Here is a 21448-nt window from a genome sequence, read left to right as displayed (position 1 = left end):
CAGGATTGCTACAGCAAGTGGGATCATTTTGGTGTTGGAAGGGTGTGGTGTGTGCTCCTTTTGTGCTGGATCAGGCTCCATTTGCTCCACCTGTGGTATTGAGTGCACCTGTGACAGTTGGGTAACACAGCAGGTTGCCATTTACGGGTGGTCAGCAATGCCTGTAGTAGCGCCATCGTCCAGGCCCTATTTAACGCCTTCGGGATGCGGGTAGGTGCATGCCCGCCTTACTTGTGATCTCCTCCTGTTAGCGGCATCCCGGTATTGCCGCTGCCAAGGGGGCGTGGACGCACGCATGCCGGTAAGTAGGGGCACGGTACAGGCGGTGGCCGTAATGCCGGGTTTCGAGGCTCGTAATTACCATTCCGCCTTCCTTTTTTCCATTTGCTCCATGCTTGTAATGAGGCCCATAGAGTTCCAGGAAACATGCCCATGGCTCCACCAAGACAAACAGGAATTCTCGTTTTGCTCAAGTGTAAATACGATATATACAAGAATTGACTTTGTCTTTACCAGTAAAGCACACCTGGGTAGCATAGTGGAGGGGCGTTCAAAGGCAGAACCCTCTCTGATCATTCACGTGGGCCATTACGGACTGCCCGGCGCCTATCCCTACATGGAAACTTCGGGCAGAATCTTTGCGAGATAGCAGTTTCAGAGAAGACCCGAGACTCCAAACAGAACTGTTTTTTAGCACAAGAAGTGTAGAAACACTAACGGTATGGGAGGCTTATGAGTGCGGTCACGTATGGCGATCGCAAACAGAGATCAATCACACCTTTAGAGACTTTTACAGCAAGCTATATGAAGATAATACGCAGTCTAGAAAAACAGAAATAAACAAAACCCTTGAAGACATAGGGCTAACCACATTAACGTTATAACAACGAGAAATGCTAGACAGCCCTCTCACTTTAGATGAGATACAAGGAGTAATCACCTCAAAACCCACCGGGAAAACACCAGGTAATGATGGACACCTTTATAAAGAATGCACAGACCTATTAGCCCACAATTACTACACGCCCTGGAAGAGGCATACGATGTAGGAGCCCTTCCAGACACGATGGAACAAGCCCTGATACTCCCTATCCTGAAACTGGGGAAAGATGAATGATTATGTGAATCCTATCGGGCAATCAAGTTGATGAACCAAGACACTAAGATTCACACAGCGGAACTAGCAGAACGGCTAAAAAGGGCAATTACTTGGACCGGCGGTCTACTGGGGATGGGGGGGTGATGGATCATATTAAGGCGATTACAGGTGTTGCAATTCCTTGGGACCCCGGGATCATACTGTTGGGAGATACTGGCGATGTGGGGAACTCCCGCTGTCGGGTCACTCAGCATGCCTATGTACCCACTGACAGCTGCCGAAATCGCCCAGGCTAGTCTCTGGAAACACCCACAAGGCCCCTCAAACCCGATATGGTGGTCTAAGTGCTGGGACATCGTAGTGTCTGAAAAGATCACAGCGCTGCGATTGGGAAATCTGAATCCTTTCCGTAACACGTGGGCTCCATTCATGGACTATGCAGCACAATTCCGCGGACTCAGTAGGAGGCCCCCACTAACTCGCAGGTTGGAATGAGCTACTGACTTGAGGGACAACGCCACGTGGACTGCCTGACCCCTCTGAAGGTGGCACCTCTCCTGTGACCGGGCACCACTGCTGTGAAGCCTTGCTAAGCATGTGTTTCTGTTGAGTTTCTATCTATATATGATGTCGGTGTCATTTCTTAAAAATGATAATAAAATACTGAGTCGAAAAGAAAAAATATACATTTAAAAAAAAAAAAAAAGGGGTAATTACTACGCTGTTCCACCCTGACCAGACAGGGTACATCCCTGGTAGGGCCACAACCACAAACCTGAGGCGGCTTCAGGCAGTTATAGACAGGACACACACTAGACCAGAAGGCTGCGCAGTAGCAGCATTACATGCCATTAAGGCATTCAATTCTGTGCGATGGGAATGGCTGTTTGCCACCTTAGAGCATTAGAGGATAGGACATGGATTCATGAGATGGATACGCATGCTCTACACAATCGCAGACCTATTCCCGATCAGCAGCGGAACTAAACAAGGCTGACCACTGTCGCCCTATTGTATATACTGGCACTAGAGCCACTAGCGATTTACATGAGAGAATAATTCAAAGAAACGGGACTGCAAATAGATGGGACCATGCTTATTATATCCCTCTATCAGACGATATACTGTTGTATATAAAACATCCAGAGGACAACCTAGAGACGTACCTGGAGGTGCTAGACAACTTCATACAACTATCGGGAATCTTCATAAGCAAGAATAAATCTTGTTTGTTTTCCCTAGCAGGATGGGCTGGCATACAGAAGATCGGCTTCCTCGCCTTGATCTGCAGTGGAAACAACACACGTTCCACTATCTAGGCATAAACATATGTCATAGCACAGAGAATACTCACATCAGCAACACAGTGAGGGCAAAAAAGGGCCGAGAAGCATAAATACACTTCTGGGAAAAACTTCCCCCGTCAGTGATGGGACGGATCTCGCTAATAAAAATGAAAGCCCTCCCCAGACTACTATGCCACTTCATAAATGTACCATACCTTATACCAAGGTTTTTTCCAGAAATCTGAATCCAGTACTAAGCAGCTTCATATGGGGGGAAAAGGCCGGAAAAGAGTAGCTATGGAAATACTATGCAGGGACTATACAGAAGGCGGAGTGTGCCTCCCACATTTTGAACTTTACTATCTAGCGGGCCAACTCCAACATGTAGCAAGCTGGCTGGCAGACACAGAGACAATAGAGCACGCCTTGCTGGGCGCCATTGTAACCCCATATTACCTTAAAGAGGTGTTGTGGCTGGAGAAAAACAGAATTGCACAACCTCCAATGCTTTTACAGCGCTACAGATATGGGGTAGAGCGAAGACAATGCTTAAAAAAGACGAACCATACTCCTCCCAGATACCATTAGCAGCTCTAAATAGAACCAACAGAGAACATCTTAAGCAAAGCAGGACCCATTGGAAGACCAAGGGACCGATTACGACAGGTGACCTAGCCCCAGCAGGGACAATACTGGAGTTCCACGAATTAGTGGAAACCCACAAACTGTACCAGGGTCAATACATAACTTATGCGAGGCTCGCCGGACACCTAAAGACTAGATGGCCATCCCTGACGACTCTGCAAACCAAGAACCCTGTGCTGGGCCTCCTATACAACATAACTGATGGAGGACATATGGTATCTAGACTATAATCAAACGCTCCTGGAAGAGATACCGAAAGACCTAACTAAAGGGAAACTGATATGGGAAACAGAAATAGGAAGAGAAATCAAAGATAAGGAAAGGACCAAAGCAATGCTATATCCCAAAAAGATATCCAGAAACACCAGACTCCACAGAGCATACCTGAACCCGAAAAAGATATCACTGTTCCCAGGAGCAGGCACACAGAAATGCCCAAAATGTGGGGAGGAGAAAGCAGACATGGGACATATGTTTTGGCTCTGCCCATTGATCTGGGCGTACTGGCAAGAAATAGAACAGCATCTGCGAAAGAACAGGGTAAAAGGCCAAGACTGGACAGCTAAGGCTTGTCTCTTAGAACTATACAAAAACCCAAATAAAAGCAGAGCAATGAAAAGGGTAATGGACCTGGCATGGGTATTAGCCGAACGATGGATAGCAATGATGTGGAAAGCCAAAGAAGGACCAAAAGTAGAAACATGGTGGAAGGACCTGAAAGGTGGTCAACGGCGGAGACAGCGTTGTGGTATGAAGCGCTGGGAAGGGGGAAAAACAGAAAGCTCCACAGACATTACATCGTGGCTAATACAAGAACTATTTGCCTCGCCAGACAAACCCGCTTGAACGTAGCAACTGGCCAGAAGACAAGCTCGAAGTCCTGAGAGATATACAACGCTCAAAGGATGACAACACCGGTCATCCATGAAGAAGATCGGACCTAGGAAATCTGCAACAACAAAAAGTGTAGCATTGTGACACAAGTTACTGTTTAAAGTTGGGGTTAGGGAGGGTAGGTACGGGAATCTAACAGACACTACACATCTGAACAATGATTGAGTGCGTTTATTTGTACCTGAAAAATAAAAAACAAACAAAACAAATACAAAAATAAAATAATAATCTCTTAAGATCGGCTTGTAAATTGCAACTCCTGCATTTGCCACATGGTTTATGTCCTTTCGCATTAGCCATACCCCACACAGATGGGAGTCTATGTTGTTTCTGTATTCTGGGGCAAATGACATTGCTCATAACTTGATCCCTCCGATTTTTGGCGCATCCATAGGTTTTTTACCTTGCCGCATGATTCTCCAATTTGTCCTCATCATTCCGGTGATTCTATTAGACTAATCTGAGAAGGTGCTCACAAACACTAGTCTGTCATTCTCTGTATCTTTTTTGATGTTCTATTCCAAAGTTGCCTCTGTTGTTGTTGCTTGCTCTTTTTGAGCAATGTTTCAGGATATCCTCTTTTTCCATTTTTTTAATTTTCTTTTTATTGCTTTAGCCTCCTTTACATAGTCAGCTTTTACAGAGCTATTTCTCCTTAACCGGAGGAATTGGCCAAGGGCACATTTTCTTTTGCAGGTTTGGGGTGAAAACTCTCAAATTTGAGCAGTGCATTCTTGTCTGTTTTTTGTGGTATGGTTTGACTGCTAATGTTTGATTAAGTCCAGAAAGTTGATTGTGCAGTCATTCCACTTGATTGAATTGAAGACTTCTATCTTGGCTGTTAAGGCTGTAAGGCTCCTAGCAGCATAGGAAATACCACACAGATGTGGCAAAAAATAGATTGTATGCGAGGGTGATGAAGGAGCAGTAGCCTCTGAAGAAGTCCTATGAATGTTTGCCAAATATGAGAGAACAAAACATGTTGGGCATAGTTGTTGGTTAACCAGACCCATAAAACACTGATTGGGTTATTGTGATATACTTGTGGAAGGGTCATTTGGACAAAATGTTGGACATATGTGTGATGATATAACAGTTACGTATAATTGTTGGTTGAAGCACATTCTTCAGCATCGTTTTTAGGATATGTGCCAGATTTTTTGATTGGTTAAATTCATTTTTTAATAATGCTTTGACGCCCCTAGAATACTTATGTTTTAGCAATTATTTAATTAATTGATGTATTAATTAAAATTGTATATTAACTAAAAAGAATGGCTACTCAATCCCATCTTTAGCAGTCCACCCAGGTTTCAACTACAGAAATCTATGCCAATGGAATGTATTTGACTGTATCTGGGTGTTACCCATCATTAGCTGCTCAGGCCAACGCTAGGGCTTTAATTCACTGAACTACAAATTTGACAAGCATACAATAACCTTCTCCGGTTCTGCATCAAACAAGACAGAGAGAGCAGAGTAAACGGCAAAGTTGATGGTTTATGCGAAAAACTGTATGCAGTTTTTTTGAAAGTTTTGAACACCTTAACATTAAGAGTGTAATGCAGAGGAACACAAAATCATGAGAAAGGCTAAACTAAAACAGATGGACTACGATGACCACCTCGTACAACTAACAAAGGTGCAGAGGACACTAGATAACCTAAGAAAGTGTTTCCAGTTATGATGTTGTATGGAAACCCCGATTACCATCCTAAGGTTTTGTGGGTAATTGAGGGAATGAATGAAGGTAAATCTCCAGGAATGGATGGTTTGACAGTGGAATTTTATCAGAAATATGGGGAAGTGTTGTCACCGGTTTTATGTGAATTATATAACTTTTTTGAGGGAAGGGAGGTTATGTGATTCAATGAAGGAGGCAATCATCACGGTGATCCCGAAACTTGGAAAAGATGCAACTAGGTGCAGTAATTATCGACCTATCTCCTTGCTTTATGTAGACCTAAAAATCTTTACCAAAATATTGACGGTGAGGCTCAAAAAATATATAGGTGAGTTAGTAGAGCACTCTCAGACAGGATTCCTGGAGAGAAGATATGGATATGATAATATTCGAACACTGTACGACATTTTGAGTTTGCCAGACTCAGAGATAAAGGATATTTTGTTGATCTTTTTAGACGCAGAGAAGGCCTTTGATAGGGTGAATTGGGGCTTCCTGAATTATACACTGTTGAAATTAGGTTTTGGTCCTTTCTTTATTAGAGCTATTCAACACTTCAGAATGGCATATCGGCAAAGGTGTGGGTGAATGAGGGGTTTTCTATGTCATTTCCGTTGTTTAGAGGCACACGCCAGGGTTGCCCTTTGTCGCCACTGTTATTTAATTTGGTATTGGAGCCCTTGTTAGCATATATACGTCAGATGAGATGTATCCAAGGGTTTGCTGTTGGAGATGTGGAAATCAAAGCTCTGGCTTATGCGGATGATGTTGTGGTCATCTTGGATGATCCTGTTGTAGGGGGGTCATGTATTGAAGGAGGTCTTTTAGGAAGTTGGTAAACTATCTGGGTATCAGATCAATTGGGATAAAACAGTGGTATTTCCGGTGAGGACTTTGCATGGATGTGAGCATCTGCTGGTGTGGCATTGTAAATGGGAATATTCGGGTATCTTTATTACTCAAGATTTTAGAAAGCTGGTAAATTATAACGTGGATAAAATTATTGAGGTTCTTAGGCGGGATATTATGAGATGGGGATGTGTCAATCTAATTCCTTGGGGTAAAATTAATGCTATTAAAATGATGTTGCTGCCAAAGGTTCTGTATGTTGTTCAATCTTTGCCTGTGCATTTTACAAAGGGAGCGTTTGCATGTATAGTCAGATTATTTCAGGATTTTTTGTGGGGATTTGGGAAGAGGGCCAAGATTCCCCGGTATACTATGGTTCGTAATGTTAAAGATGGGGGGTTTGGGTACCCGGTGTTGAAAAATTATGGTAGTGGTTTTTTGTTAAAGAAAGTGACCGATGCACTGGTGAAGTTCTGAACAAGGTGCCGTGGTGGGTACAAATTGAAATACAACGGTTTTTGCCTTATGATATTAAATGTTTGTTTTCTTTTGGAAAGTTGCCTAAGAAGGTGCAGTGTTTGGAGTCGGTTTTGGCTACTAAAGAAGCTTTGTCGTAATGGATTGGATAGTTGGAACCGGACTAGGTCTATATCTTTATGAAGAGGCTTCCCTTTGGCATAATCCTGGTCTGCAGCTTAATAATAAGGTACTGAATTGGAAAAGTTGGGTTCAGAGGGGTGTTTTGACTATTAGTGATGTGTGGCGTGCTGCAGGGGTAGTACCTTTTGCAAGTTTAGTTGAGAAATGTGTGTTAAGGAACAGGGAATTAAGAAGGTATGATATTTTGGTGACTCTACTATCAGAACAGAGAGACATGTTGGGCGCTCCATTTTTGAAGAAACCAGAGAATTTTAAGATTTTGGAAATTGGACTCCAAAAAGTGTCTACTTTTATGCAGTTTATGCAACCTGATGGACAATGGTTAGATTCATGGGACAAGCTGAGGTTGTCATGGACAGAGAACTTACGCCAAGAGAATTGGAAAAGATTTGGAGAGTGCAGACAACTGCCAAAGTGAATTTGCAATTACGCTATATACATCAAAGTATATTGGGCAGAATATATTGGACCCCAGTTCGTATGTGCAAATTGGGATTAGTTGGTGATGATCAGTGTTGGGCTTGTGGGAAAGAACAAGGTACTTTGATACATATGTTATGGTATTGTGAAAGAGTGGTGAGTTTTTGGAGGGAGGTTATTAATAGTGTCGATCAAATTTGGGACATTTTTTATCCACGCAATCTCTTAGCAGTCATCTTATTATTGTATAGTGGTGGACGGGATGTGAGTTGGGTGATATCGTGTGGGGTAATTAAAGTTTTGTTGGTGGCGGCTAAACAAGTGTTGAGGGTCTGGAAGACACGGAAGAAGCCGATGGTGGAGGACTGAGTTTTAGATGTTAGAATTTTATCCAGATTTGAGAAAAAACGATGTATTGTAAACAAAACAAGGAAACCCTTTATGCGGAAATGTGGGGGAGATTTATTGACCTTTATGGATGATGCTAGATTAGGTTCTGGAGTGGAGTGCATTGGTCTATTTGCATTAATGTATGGGGAGGGGGTTTGTGTTGTCTATGTGGTTGTTTTGTGTGGTCTTACTTGTTTGTTGTCATTTGTTTGATACATCTGGCTTTGTTTTAGGTTAGTCCCAAGTTTCATATGGTGGAATTGTCAAGCGAACTCCTCGGTTCCGACAATTGAACCCCTGATTCCAGGTTACCACACTCCCCTTCCTGCTCACCTGTGGTCTCTTGGTCAGGTTCAACTCCAAATCTCTTCTTCCAGAAGGCCTTTTCTCTTGAATGTAGAGGAGGTCTGCCTCGGGAGGAAGCCACCCTGCCCCTCAGACCCAGGGTCAAGGGGACCCCCGTACCAGAGCAGACCAGATTAGGGGAAAAAGCTGTTAGGCACAAAAAAAACCTTCCTTGGCTGGGTGAGGACGGACTGGTTCCAAAAGGCTGAGCTGCGTGCTGTCACAAAGGCTGTAGTGACCCAGAAGATCAGAAGCCCCTCCTTCTGTAGAGTAGAAGCGTACCACAGCAAGAGGAATAAACATATGGAGGTAAGTAAGGATGGCCAGTGAAGAGAGGGGAAAGCTGGGCAAAAGCACAGGAAAACAAGCCACAGGCAAAGAAAGCGGGGTTCACGCTACAGCAAGTGAGCACTAACAACGAAATGAAAAGCGAGCTAGAGGAGGCAGGAGAGGGAGAAAAACATGAGCGGCATAAGCCGAAGAGGAGAGATCCCAGTGTACCAACCCGGAAGCCTAACGTGAATAGGTTGCAACGCGCTGGCTTCCAGGTTGGAGCACGTAAAAAGGACTGCCGCTGGCCAAAAGGCAGAGAGACTAGACCGCGGGTGCGGAATGGCTGCCCAAACGCCAGCGTCTCCACACACGCCAGCAGCCCCTGCGTGCGACAGGAATACAGAGTTATGGAATTCTGTTTTATTTTGTTTTGCGCTGTTATGTATTTTTCAACTCAATGACCTAGGATGTTAATTCTGTTGTTTATTGTAACTTGTTGAAAATGAGAAATAAAGAGTTTAAAAAGAAAAATTATAATTAAAAAAAAAAAAAAGGGTTTCCAGTTACTTGAATACTAAATTTGTTGAACTGTTCTCGTGCTCAAAGAAGCATGAAATTAATATGAAAATGTGCTGCTAGTGCACAAGATCACCCAGGCTTAGTTTAAGATTATGTTAGTGCTGGGTGCATATAGAACCTGTAAAAATTCATGAATTATATTAATTCGACACCTTTTGATTGTCAAGACCCACAGAACACGCCCCTTCTGGACTTCCTGGTCCTTATCGCGGCGGGCAGGGCTTTAAGTGGGGTAAGAAATCGAGGGGGGGCCCTCATTTGGGGATGTGGCTTGTGGGAGGGGAATGGCCTAAAAAGTACGCAAATCGTAGGGTATACACACAAATATATATAAATGTTATATATTTGTGTGCGTACCTTACTATGGTTTGTGTACTATGCAAGCCATCTTTTCTAAACATAGAGATATGTAACATATGTCTACGTTTATAAAAGATGGCTTGCAAAGTACACAAACCATAGTAAGGTACGCACACAAATATATAACATTAAAATATATTTGTGTGCATACCCTACGATTTGCCTAGTTTTCAGGCCATCTTTTTTTTTTTTAAAGATTTCGGGTTTATAAAAGATGGCTTTGAAAGTACACAATTCAAGCCATCTTTTATAAAGCTTTGACTACGGACAAAATTGTCCGTCGACAAAGCTTTATAAAAGATGGCTTGAAATGTGTACTTTCAAAGCCATCTTTTATAAACGTCGAGGAATCCCCAGGTTCGCCGAGGGTGAAAAAGACGCCTCGGCGACCTGGGGAAACAAAGGGACAGTATCTGCCTCTGGTGACCTCTCGCTCGAGGGGTCACCAAAGGCAGTTACTATGACTGACAGAAGTGGCAGCCAGTCACAGCGTCGCTGTGGCTGGCTGCCACTTCTGTCGGCTCACCTGACTTCATGGCAGGCGCATCTCCCGTCGCGGCTGCGGCCGCGACGGGATAATGCATTCCGCCAATGTTGCGGTTGGACGGGGGCACCGGCGGGGCTTGCATTCATTGTTTCTTCCAACATGCCCGTATCACGCGACACGCCTCGCACCAGCCTTCACGGCGGACGTAGTACGTCCCATAAATATGCCACGCCCCCGCGGCCCCACGCGTCTCAACGCTATCAACAGGTAGTGACTAGACGGGTACTTCGCAGCTTAGCGAACCCTTCTGTTATCCAAGTTCCTGGACCCTTATTCCCACTCCTTCCACCCTCTCTTTTCCACCCAGTTCCTGGAATCCACCTATCCTTGCGACCGCTTCTTCCTTCCTGGATGTCCTGAACCCGCGAGTATCCTGGCACGCTGGAGTCGGAAGAGACTCGTGCCGGCCTGTACAAAAACCGATCCGCCCGCAAGAAGAATCTTCCCGCGGATCCCTGCAAGAAGCGACCTCAGGTGCGACGGGGGGGGCGGGGCGTGGAAGATTCACGACAGTTTGAGACGCCGAACGACCGACATTGAAACCGATATGGAAAAGGCCGTCCAGGATCTCATGCGTGGCATGCAAGAACTAACAACCGAGGTGCAGAACTTAAAAGCGGAGAATGTCGCATTAAAGCAACTTGTTTTGTCTCAAGATTCTGCTACAAAAGAGAGTGTGTTACTGGGTGGTGTCGTAGACAAGTATGATGGGTCTGCAAAATCCCTTCGTGGATTCCTGAACTACTGTTTGGTGCATTTTACCTTTAAGCCCTATTATTTTTCAACTTCCAGGGCAAAGGTGGGCTTTATAATCTCACACCTCGCAGGAAATGCATTGACTTGGGCTACTCCCTTAGTCAATTCTGGAGATGCCCTCCTAGATGATTATGACAGATTCATACAGGCTCTCAAAACCATGTTCGACCGCCTAGAACAGGTTTGTAGTGCCCAGGAACGCCTACTTGACTTTCGGCAAGGATCCCAGGACATGCTAACGTATGTCACAAGATTCAAACAATTGGCCAAGGAAGCAGATTGGTGCTCAGAAGCAAGTTTCACTCTCTTCCGTAGGGGCCTAAACAAGGATATAAAAGATGAATTAGCCAGAGTGGCTCGTCCTAGCTCATTCCAGGCTCTTATGGATTTAGCCATGCAGATAGACTTTCGTATCCAGGAAAGAAAGGCAGAGAGAAAAAAGACCAAGATGCCCTTCCAGAGAAGTTCTCTTGAGACTTCAGTAAAAACTGATCCTGTCCCAACCCCTGACACTGACCCGGAACCCATGCAAATAGGAGCCTTCCGTGGACCCATTTCCCCACAAGAAAGGATGAGAAGGATCCACACAGGCTTGTGCATGTATTGTGCATCGGATAAACACCTGGTTAGAGAATGTCCTCTAGCCCCTCCATGGCGTTCGGGAAACGCCAGCTTCCGAACCTAGATGGAGCGAGGTGTCAGGAGAGAGAGAGAGATGTTTGCTCAACATCTATTCCAACCTTGAACTCTCCTGGACAGAAGAACCTGGTGGTTCTACAAGCCTTCTTATCGTTATCAAAGAAGGAGACCTACCCCATCCTGACCTTGGTGGATTGTGGGGCTATGGGAGTATTCATTGATCAAGATTGGGTCTTTAAGCACCACATTCCATATGAAGCCCGGGGTGTAATACAACCTGTGGAGGCAATTGATGGAAGACGCCTCAGTTCAGGACCCATATCCTTGCAGACCAAGGAAATACACCTTTCAATAAACCATCCAGGAATTGATCAAGTTTGATATCATCAAATCAGCCCACTACCCCATGGTACTAGGCATGCCCTGGTTGCAGAAACACAATCCATACATCAATTGGACATTGAGATCCTTGTTTCTTGGTTCAGAGTATTGTCTGTCTCATTGTTTATCCCTCCTCGATATAGTCTGAAAGTAATCCAGCAGATCAACAAGAGGCACTCATGGTTTCCAATATCATTCAGGTCCCAAAGGCCTATCAAAGTTATGCTGATGTGTTTTCAACTGCCATAGTACAGGCTCTACCCCCTCACAGACCTGAAGACTGCGCCATAAACACAGAGCCTTCAGCAGGGATTCCCTTTGGGAGGATGTTTATCCTATCCAAACCTGAAAAAAAGCCCTCCGAGAATACTTGGATACCAACCTTGAAAATGGCACCATAAGACCATCAAAATCCCCAGCTGGAGCCTCGCTTTTCTTTGTTCCCAAGAAGGACACCAAGGAACTTAGACCTTGCCTCGATTATCGTGGATTAAATCAATGCACCCTCAAGGACCGTTACCCCTTACCCTTGATCTCGGATATCCTGGAAGTTGTGAGAGGAGCTGTAATCTTCACGAAACTGGATCTCAGGGGTGCCTATCATCTGATTCGTATCAAGGAAGAAGACAAATGGAAAACAGCCTTTAGAACACCTTTTGGACACTTTGAATATTTGGTCATGCCCTTGCACTCTTTCAACGATTCATGGATAGGGTGTTCTCTGACATGCTGTTTCTCTTCGTCATCGTCTACCTGGACGATATCTTGATTTACTCCAAGGACCACCCCTTTAAAGCATGAAGAGCATGTAAAGGCAGTCTTACAACGACTACGTGAACACAGACTCCTAGCCAAACCTGAGAAATGCCTGTTTCAAGTTACTTCTGTTCATTATCTAGGATTTGTCCTTAGTCCAGAAGGAATTGGTATGGATCATTCGAAGGTAAAGGCCATACTATCTTGGCCGGCTCCCACTTCCGTGAAACAAGTTCAATCCTTCCTGGGGCCTTCCTGGGGCTTGCCAATTTCTATCGAAAGTTCATACCCATCTTTTCTGAGATTCTTCAAGATAGCGATGATCGGTTGAACAAAGACACTCCCTTTCTCTGGTCTGCACCTCAAGACAACGCATTCCAATGCCTAAAAAAGAGTTTACTCAAGCCCCCATCCTAGCCCAACCCAACATTAATTGGCCATTCCTAGGGGAGATGGATGCCTCTAACTGCGCCATAGGAGCAGTCTTGAAGCAAGAATTTGAGGACAAGTTGGAACACCCCATTGCTTACCTTTCACGAACCCTGACTCCCAGTGAGACACATTATTCCGTCTTGGAAAAGGAACCGTTAGCCATCCGCCAAGCCTTCACAGAATGGCGACATCTACTCCTGGGAGCTAGACGTCCAGGTTCGCACGGACCATCGAAACATTCAAGTTCTACAATCCTTGGAGTGTAGAAACAGTCGTCAGGGCCGTTGGGCTTTCTTCTTTGCCCAGTACCAGTTCCACATCAGTCCTGTTCCTGGATCACAAAACATAATTGCTGACGCCGTATCTCGACGTCCTGATTACGAAACTATTGAAGATCGAGTCTATCCCAAGATGTTTCCCCACACGATTTTTGTAGCTCAAGCAGTCAGTCTTTTGGAAGAAGTCTGGATGCAAACCCAATCCTCTGAGCTCTGGAAGGATATTTCAAAAAGGAAGAATCCATGGAATCTGAGAACCAAGGACAGATATTTGTTAAAAGATAACGCTCTAGTCATTCCCACACAGAAACTACAACAAAGGATAATAAACCTCTGCCACGATACCCTCCACTCCGGACATCGTGGCATCACCAACACTCTCCGTCTTATACAAAGACAATTTTGGTGGCCTAGAATAAAGACTGACATACAACTGTACATCCAAGCCTGCTCTATCTGCAGTCAAAACAAACACGATAACAAGAGACCGACGGGTCTCCTACTGCAACCTACACTACCGACAAGGCCATGGGAATTCATCGCTACAGACTTAATTGTGGAATTACCACCTTCCACGGGATACACGACTATCAGGGTCACCACTGACTTGTTCACTCATATGGCTCATTTTACACCCCTGTACAAACTACCATCCTCATCAGAACTCGCTGCAATCTTCCTGGAAGACATTTTCCGCCTTCATGGACTTCCTTCCAAGATCATATCAGACCGTGGACCTCAATACTTCTCACAATTCTGGAAACATCTCTGTCGCATTCTAGGAATCCAACGTGCTCTTTCATCAGGTTATCACCCACAAACTAACGGAGCTACGGAATGTGTAAATCAGACCCTGGAACAATACCTTTGTTGTTTCGCCACCAAGGTACAGGATGATTGGTCATTCTTTATACCTGTGGCTGAATTCACCTACAACAATTCCGATCACTCAGCAGTCAAGACCAGCCCTTTCTATTGCAGTCAAGGATTCCACCCATCAGTTTTACCTTCTGTTCTTCCACATCCTACACCAGTACCTACCGTCGACTCCTGGATCGAAACTCTCATCAACATTCACAAGGAAGCCAAAGAACATTTAGAAAAGGCCCAAACACACACTAAGCGTCATGCGGATTCCAAGAGAAGACCAGGGCCTTCTTATTCAGTCGGTGATCAAGTCTGGTTGTCCTCGAAACTACTACCACAACATTTACGACCAAACAAATTGGCCCCCCGGTACTATGGGACATTTTCCATAAAAGAAGTCATCAACCCAGTCTCATTCCGGCTCAAGCTACCAGACTTCTGGAAGAAAATTCACCCAATTTTTCACACTTCTCTATCGAAACCCTACATCCGATCCTCCCGAAAATCCTGCAGACCCAGTCCCGTGGTTGTGGACGACCAACTGGAATATGAAGTATCCAGAATATGCGATTCCAGGTATAAACGGGGTCAACTTCAATACTTGCTTGAGTGGAAAGGATATCCTCCTAGTGAAAGAACCTGGGAACCACTTTCTAACCTGCACACCCCTCGATTGCTCCGAAGATATCATCTCATACACCCGCGCAAACCTGGTGGAACAGGTTTTCGGAGGAGGCATGCTGTCATGACCCACAGAACACGCCCCTTTTGGACTTCCTGGTCCTTATCGCGGCGGGGCTTGCATTCATTGTTTCTCCCAACATGGCCGTATCACGTGACATGCCTCGCACCAGCCTTCACGGCGGACGTAGTACATCCCATAAATATGCCACGGCCCTGCGCGTCTCAACGCTATCAACAGGTAGCGACTAGACGTGTACTTCGCAGCTTGGCGAACCCTTCTGTTATCCAAGTTCCTGGACCCTTATTCCCACTCCTTCCACCCGGCTCCTGGAATCCACGTATCCTTGCGACCGCTTCTTCCTTCCTGGACGTCCTGAACCCGCGAGTATCCTGGAACGCTGAACGCACGCTGGAGTCGGAAGAGACTTGTGCCGGCCTGTACAAAAACCGATCCGCCCGCAAGAAGAATCTTCCCGCGGATCCCTGCAAGAAGGGACCTCAGGTGAGACGGGGGAGATGCACGACATTGATTATAGATTGTGAGGCTTTGAGTGCGGTATATAAACCGTTTATCATAAACGCAACGCATATTTTGAGGACTCTTGCAACACAATACAGCCTGTAGACAATGCATTATGGTTACGTTTTATATAGTGTTACAGTTCTCCGGTTTGGGGAACACTTGAGGTTTGCCTCAGGTACTTGCTTGCTGTTTGATGTAAAGCAGGATTATACCGCATTCTCTGGGAAGGGTCTCCCCAAATCTCATAAGGTGCTTCTTCTCCCATGTGATCCTCCCCCTGTGTACCACCCCCAGGGATACTAATATACTATTGAGGCACCACCTGACCCCATAACCGTGAAGGGATGACATTCTCAGATTTGTCACAGTGGCCAGTTTTTATGCATAGTCTCCTTTTTTAATTTACAGTACTCTTCATCACTGCTTGTAACAAACCGTAGCCTTCTGATGTCATTCCTTAGTTGTATTTAACTTTATTACATGGTCATAATGTTCCTGTTTTTCAAAATATAGAGGCTTCAATCTAGCGCAGGCAAGAAAGAAGCATTGCATCCATTGTTGAATGTCAGTCTCTGGGTTGACATTCCATGGGAATTAACGTTGCCTTGGAATAAATCCGACATGGGATCATGCAAATGCCATTTTATTTGTATCCGTCCCCAAGACTATAGTACCTGTGGTACTTAGCGTAATTCCAGCTAATAATAAGAGTAATACACTTTCATCAGGGTTTGAAGATGATTTTGGAAGTCTGCAATGTACATTAATAATTAGAAAGGAGATGGAATGTGTGCCTGAATAGGGACTTTTTACAGTCCAAAATGCATTGGACTTTTCTTTCCTTGCTTTATCTCCTTATTTAAACAAAGATTTCATTTCAACGAATTAATTTTGACTAATGTATTGCGAGTGTTGTCCTTATACCTTTGAATGTAAAAGATTGTACAACATTGGTTAATTAAACAGGCATCATTTTGCAAGGGAAAAAAACAGTAGTGAGGGAGAACATACCCAGTCCTATGTTTACCAAAACAAAAGTGTTGTCATGATCATCCAAAAGAGACAGAACTTGCCACCTCAGTCTTGCTTAAGGCATCCACTAGATTTGATAGAGGATTCCTATTGCCACCGGATCCAGCCCTTTATTGTTGATAAGAGCTTCATTATCAAGGTAATTTACTCGAAACTCTTTGTGGGCCCCAACTAGGTTAATTTGAGGTTCATGTTGTACTTGAATACAGATGGAACTCATCGATTCCAAGGTACTTCAATGCTTGGTGACTTTATGTTTCAATTGTTCAAACGGTTTAACCAGCGCCTTAAGTACTAGGTATAGCCCTCTTAGCATTGAAGGGGACACACTTTTCGGGCTCATTAATGGGTTCTCATTAGTTTACAATAGACTCAGATGTGGCGAATTGGAGAGTGCCGAGATACTCGTAATGTTTAGATGGATTTATGGATTCCACATTATCATGTAAAGTGATGAACGGAGTCTGGGCATTATCATATTGTTCTCCTATTACGCACTCATCTGTTGTTAAGTTGTCCTTGTCAAAGAGTTCCTTTAATGTATAGGCTGAGTCTACACTAGTCGGGGTCTAAGCCCTGCACCACTTTACTGCCTTCTAACAGAGCAATGTTCGGATTAAGTAGGATGCCCACATTCTTGAGCTCATTTGCCACAGTGGATGATTTTCTTTTTTAAAAAGGAGGCGATTTTTATTTGTGCAACACACCCGCCCAATTCTTTACCAGGGGGTGCCGGCCAACATGTGAGCCTCCTTGAAATTAATATGTTTCGAGCGGTTTAAAAGGTAGATACAAACTTAGATAATTTGCTGCCTCTTGGCGGCTTTGGAAACTATATTTAGGCATGTTAACTCCTCAGAGAAATCAAATGGTTTTTCCAGTGTATAGGAATCATCAGTATTCAATCACCTTCTACAGTAGCAGAGCACCAACTGCACGCAACATAGCTTTACTCGCACCAAGGCGCGTTTGCTTTCGTCGCTCGCTTACAGATTTGAAAAATTAAAAGGGACAGACCGTTGCCACTGGTAGTAGTTTCCTCCATGTCATGTCTTGCACACTGAGTTTTGCTCTCCTGAGAAAATAGTGTCACTTTGTGCTCTCCGGAAGTCTCCTAGAATTCCATTATTGTTGCACTGGACCACCCTCTGTTCCAGAACACTTACAGGGTTGTGTTGGTTTCTCTATTGAGAGTTAATGTGGCATTTAGGGACATTTTGTGCAGAAGCGTGTCTTTGGGTGGAGTACATTCCGTTCTGTAACCTGTGTTTCGGAGTTGTGCGTTGAGATGCGATGTTGGCTAGGTAAGGAGTAAGAATGATTTTAGAAAGGTGGTTATGGTCAACATAACTTGCCAAACTGACCACTAAGATAAACTGGGGAACACCTTTTTCACTTTAAAGCATCACATTTTGTTGTATTTATTGGATTATATCAATGCAAAACAATCTTTCTCCAGCTTTTACAACATGTTATGCAATATTATGTAATGCTGGATAAGTGAAGCACCTTCTGGTGATGCTGGCATGGCACAAACTCAGTGGCCACGGTTTCTAGTCAGTTGCCCTGGAACGACCTCAAAGGACACTCCAACTGTAATGCATATCCTGGAGTTATGGCACAATACAGCTGGACAAGCACCATTTACTAGCAAATGACAAAGCCAACCAGCACCAAACAACCACAGCATTACCATGCTAGCAGGTAACATTAAAAATGTGTTTTAAATTACACCATGTTCTGCTATTTAGACCCAAATTCCCACAAACAATCCTTGCAGAAACCAGAAAGGAGCCACATGCAAATAATTTTAAATATTATTTGCTTTCATCCATTATGTGGTCATGTGGCGCATTATACCCATCTCCCCGTTGTCCACCCTAATTTCGAGGATATGTATGTTCACAAAGAGATGCTGATCATTAGAAAGAATGAGCTGTCTAAAAGCTGAGCAATTAAGTCTTTGGCTTCATGATGAAGGGTAGTGATATGGGTAGGGCAGGCTTCTGTTCTCAGTCACGGTTTGTGTGTTGCTGCTACCTGTTAATGACTTGTTAAACACGTTCTGCTCTCAAAAGGTAAACGATTTCACGTGCTCTTTCTGTAGTGCCCCTTTCCCCATTTTAGCCCAGAGGCAGGAATGAGCATTTTTGCTGTGCGCTGCCTTGCACCTACAACTTCCTCAAAATTGGCTGGCTCTGCCACTGTCCAAGGTCGTTTAGTACAGTAGCACATTATTGGCATGACTTAAACATGGAATATGCAGGCACCCGAGGTTTTGGAAGGGGGGGGGGTGGGTTGGAGGAACTTTTAGTTTCAATCAGTTAATCGGGTAGATCAGCCACATACAGATTAAATTAAATAGCATGCAATGCAAGTAAACAAATCTGTTTTAACCCTATGCCTCTAACAAGAGGTAGTTAGCTATATTCCATGTTTAAGCCTATTGCCATCTAGTACATGCAGAGCCCTCATGTTTCGGTGGCCATGCATGATGGGGCCATCTGTTAAGATGTGAGCTAGGGCTCTAACCTTAAGTACACAGTCAAGCTGTGGAGGCATGTAGGTTAAACCGGGATGCTTTATTATACATAAGTACATTTGTACAAACTCCAGTTACTTGCAGGTATGTACATAGCAGGATCAAGTAGACACAGGTAGAGATTAAAGGGACAGTCCCACCGGCCATCCTCTCACTCCCAGCTCAGGCCCCCAACTCACATTTATAGAACACTCACTCAACATTCTCCTGAGCCGTCTATCATGCATACCTCAACATTCCATCAGCATGCCCTCCTGGCCAGTGATAAATAACAAGACTGACTCACATTACAACACCATCCAGTCCTGTTTTTGCTTTAAATTCTGGGTCTTGTAGCTTTCATACATTGAAAATGTAAACAAACAAAAAAACTTAAACCAAAGTGAGAAAAACAGGAATGGTTGCGGTTTTGATGAATGGTAGGCAGCTGTGGTGCCACTTGTATAACACGAGGTAGGCTTTATTTTACTTATGCCCGTTGCTCGAGTTCCAGTTACTTGTAGTATATATACGGACAGGTACTAGGACCGTTCACAAGGAGCACACCTACCAGCCATGATGATCCTCACTTACTCCCAGCTCAAGCCCCAACTGACAAACCGCGAACATTCACCAGCAAACACACATCAACATTCAATTGAGGAGCCAATCACAAACATTCTACAGCTTAGATAGGTGACCAATAGGACAAGACCACATTAACATATAACAGCTGCCACTCCCGTGCAGGAGCTCTATAACTGTAGGGTTGTTTTAGCAACTGTAAGCACAAGACAATACAAATTCCAATGCACACAAATAAAAACAGGACTCGGTAAACTATAGGACAGCGTTAGATGGCAGTACTGCAGAAAAGCCAATTGTGAAGAAGCTGGCTACGGGCACTTACTGGACGCGCTTCAGGTATTCTTGGGGTGTTCTGGGGGGCACAGCCGGGTCGAAGTCATCTGCGATGTCACAGTCACCCACAGGTAGCAGCCGCGGCATCATGTCCTCCGCATCAGACTCCATGGTGGTCACGGCTTCGCTGCTACCTTCAGAGTGAGAGCTGCTTCCACTGAAAAGAAGACCTACAATCTTAAGACACAAAAAACATACAAAACCCTCAGCACCGGTACTTTTGGAATAGCGGATAGTTCCCACTAGAGAAACGGCCCTAGCCACGCGTCGCCATCACGTGACTTTTACGTTACGTTTAATTCATCGTTCTCTCGTTACCTATTGCACTTTAGGTTTTATTTCACCGATACAAAATAGTTGCAATACTTCATTAGAACTTCGTGGGCTAATCTTATAAGTGATACGTTGCCGAAGGAGTGCCTGTCACAGTGCATAAATGTTTACGCACGTGCGTGCACTGGCGAGAAGAGCGCAAAATGTTGCATGAAAACTTCACTGGCAGATGTGCGGGAAACTGGTTCTTTTTAAGGGATTGTGGTCCTGTGCAAGAGAAGTGGGGATAAGGGCGACAGGGTTAAGGTTGTTCATAATCAAAACAGTGTCTGGTGCAAAACCGTAAAATAAACCTTCCCCATCATCATACATTCATTGCAATATGAGCAACGGTTGGTTTCATTAAACTGAAGATACGAGAGTCTCTCTTCAGCCATCAAAGACAGTACATGTGTTTTTTTTAAGCAATTTTAATTTACTAAAGCCTCTGTCAACCATACTGTTGTATATACATATATATATATTCCATGATGAATACTAGTAGACAGCACTAATTTTCCTGTAATTTATTTATATTGGTGGTCCCCAGGTGGGTGCATCCTCTGACACTCAACAACGCCTCTTTATGATTCTGGAACACGTGTGTTCCAGAATCATACAGTGCGTTACTAATGACATAACAATATAAACAAATCATCACATTATAACATCTCCCCCTCCACCCTTTTTATCAACAACAGAAAAGGTATGATAAAGGAAAGAAGGGAGATAAAAAAAAATAGCAGGATTGATATAAAAGGAAATTAACTAAATTCTATGAAACTCAACAAAACACTTTCTGAAAAATTGCGGTAACAACATCTAGAGAAAAAGGATATAGCTGCATCATGGAACACTCCAAAAAGAAATATCATTTGTGTTAGGCGATCACCAGCTCAATAGTACACGTAGTCCTTCTTGAAATTTTGTGTGATTTTCCTGTTCCTGGATGATACAACATTTCCACCAAGAGTGTCCTTCGAGAACTCTCGTACTCTCTCATTCCTGGGATCCTCTCGTACCACTCCGTCTTTCATCAATTTGCTTCCTTTTGCTAGTCTAACATCATCACATGACCATTTTTTTCCATCCTCCAGAATCACTGACTTCTTTGAACAATCCATTACTCTTTGTGGAGCCCTATATTTAGATTCACCTTTTAACACCTTCCTTGGTTCTTTTACTCGAACCCAGTCGCCTTTCTCAATGTTGCGTTCTGTCACATGCTTCATATTATCGTAGTATTTCTTGTAGTCATCTTGTCTCTTTCTTACTCTTCTAACAATTTCATCCATGTTGACCCCCTTGTTCTTTC

At 44.1% G+C, this 21448-nt stretch overlaps 1 protein-coding gene across 3 annotated transcripts in view; it reads right to left on the bottom strand.

The window, feature by feature from the left end:
• GEMIN2 (gem nuclear organelle associated protein 2) overlaps positions 1-20084 on the bottom strand; it is a 704794-nt gene extending 684710 nt beyond the window's left edge. The window contains exon 1 of one of the 3 annotated variants that reach the window (XM_069637505.1): positions 19811-20084. In XM_069637505.1, coding sequence (XP_069493606.1) covers positions 19811-19932 — 122 coding nt within the window. In that variant the 5' untranslated portion in view covers positions 19933-20084. Of the gene's footprint in view, positions 1-19471; positions 19548-19810 lie in introns of those variants that run through there. The other 2 variants (XM_069637504.1, XM_069637503.1) reach the window with 2 other exon arrangements.
• Positions 20085-21448: the final 1364 nt, after the last annotated feature.

Source organism: Ambystoma mexicanum, chromosome 14, assembly GCF_040938575.1.
Source record: "Ambystoma mexicanum isolate Mex_15411 chromosome 14, UKY_AmexF1_1, whole genome shotgun sequence".
NCBI lineage: Eukaryota > Metazoa > Chordata > Amphibia > Caudata > Ambystomatidae > Ambystoma > Ambystoma mexicanum.
This window is presented reverse-complemented; position numbering and strand designations above follow the sequence as displayed.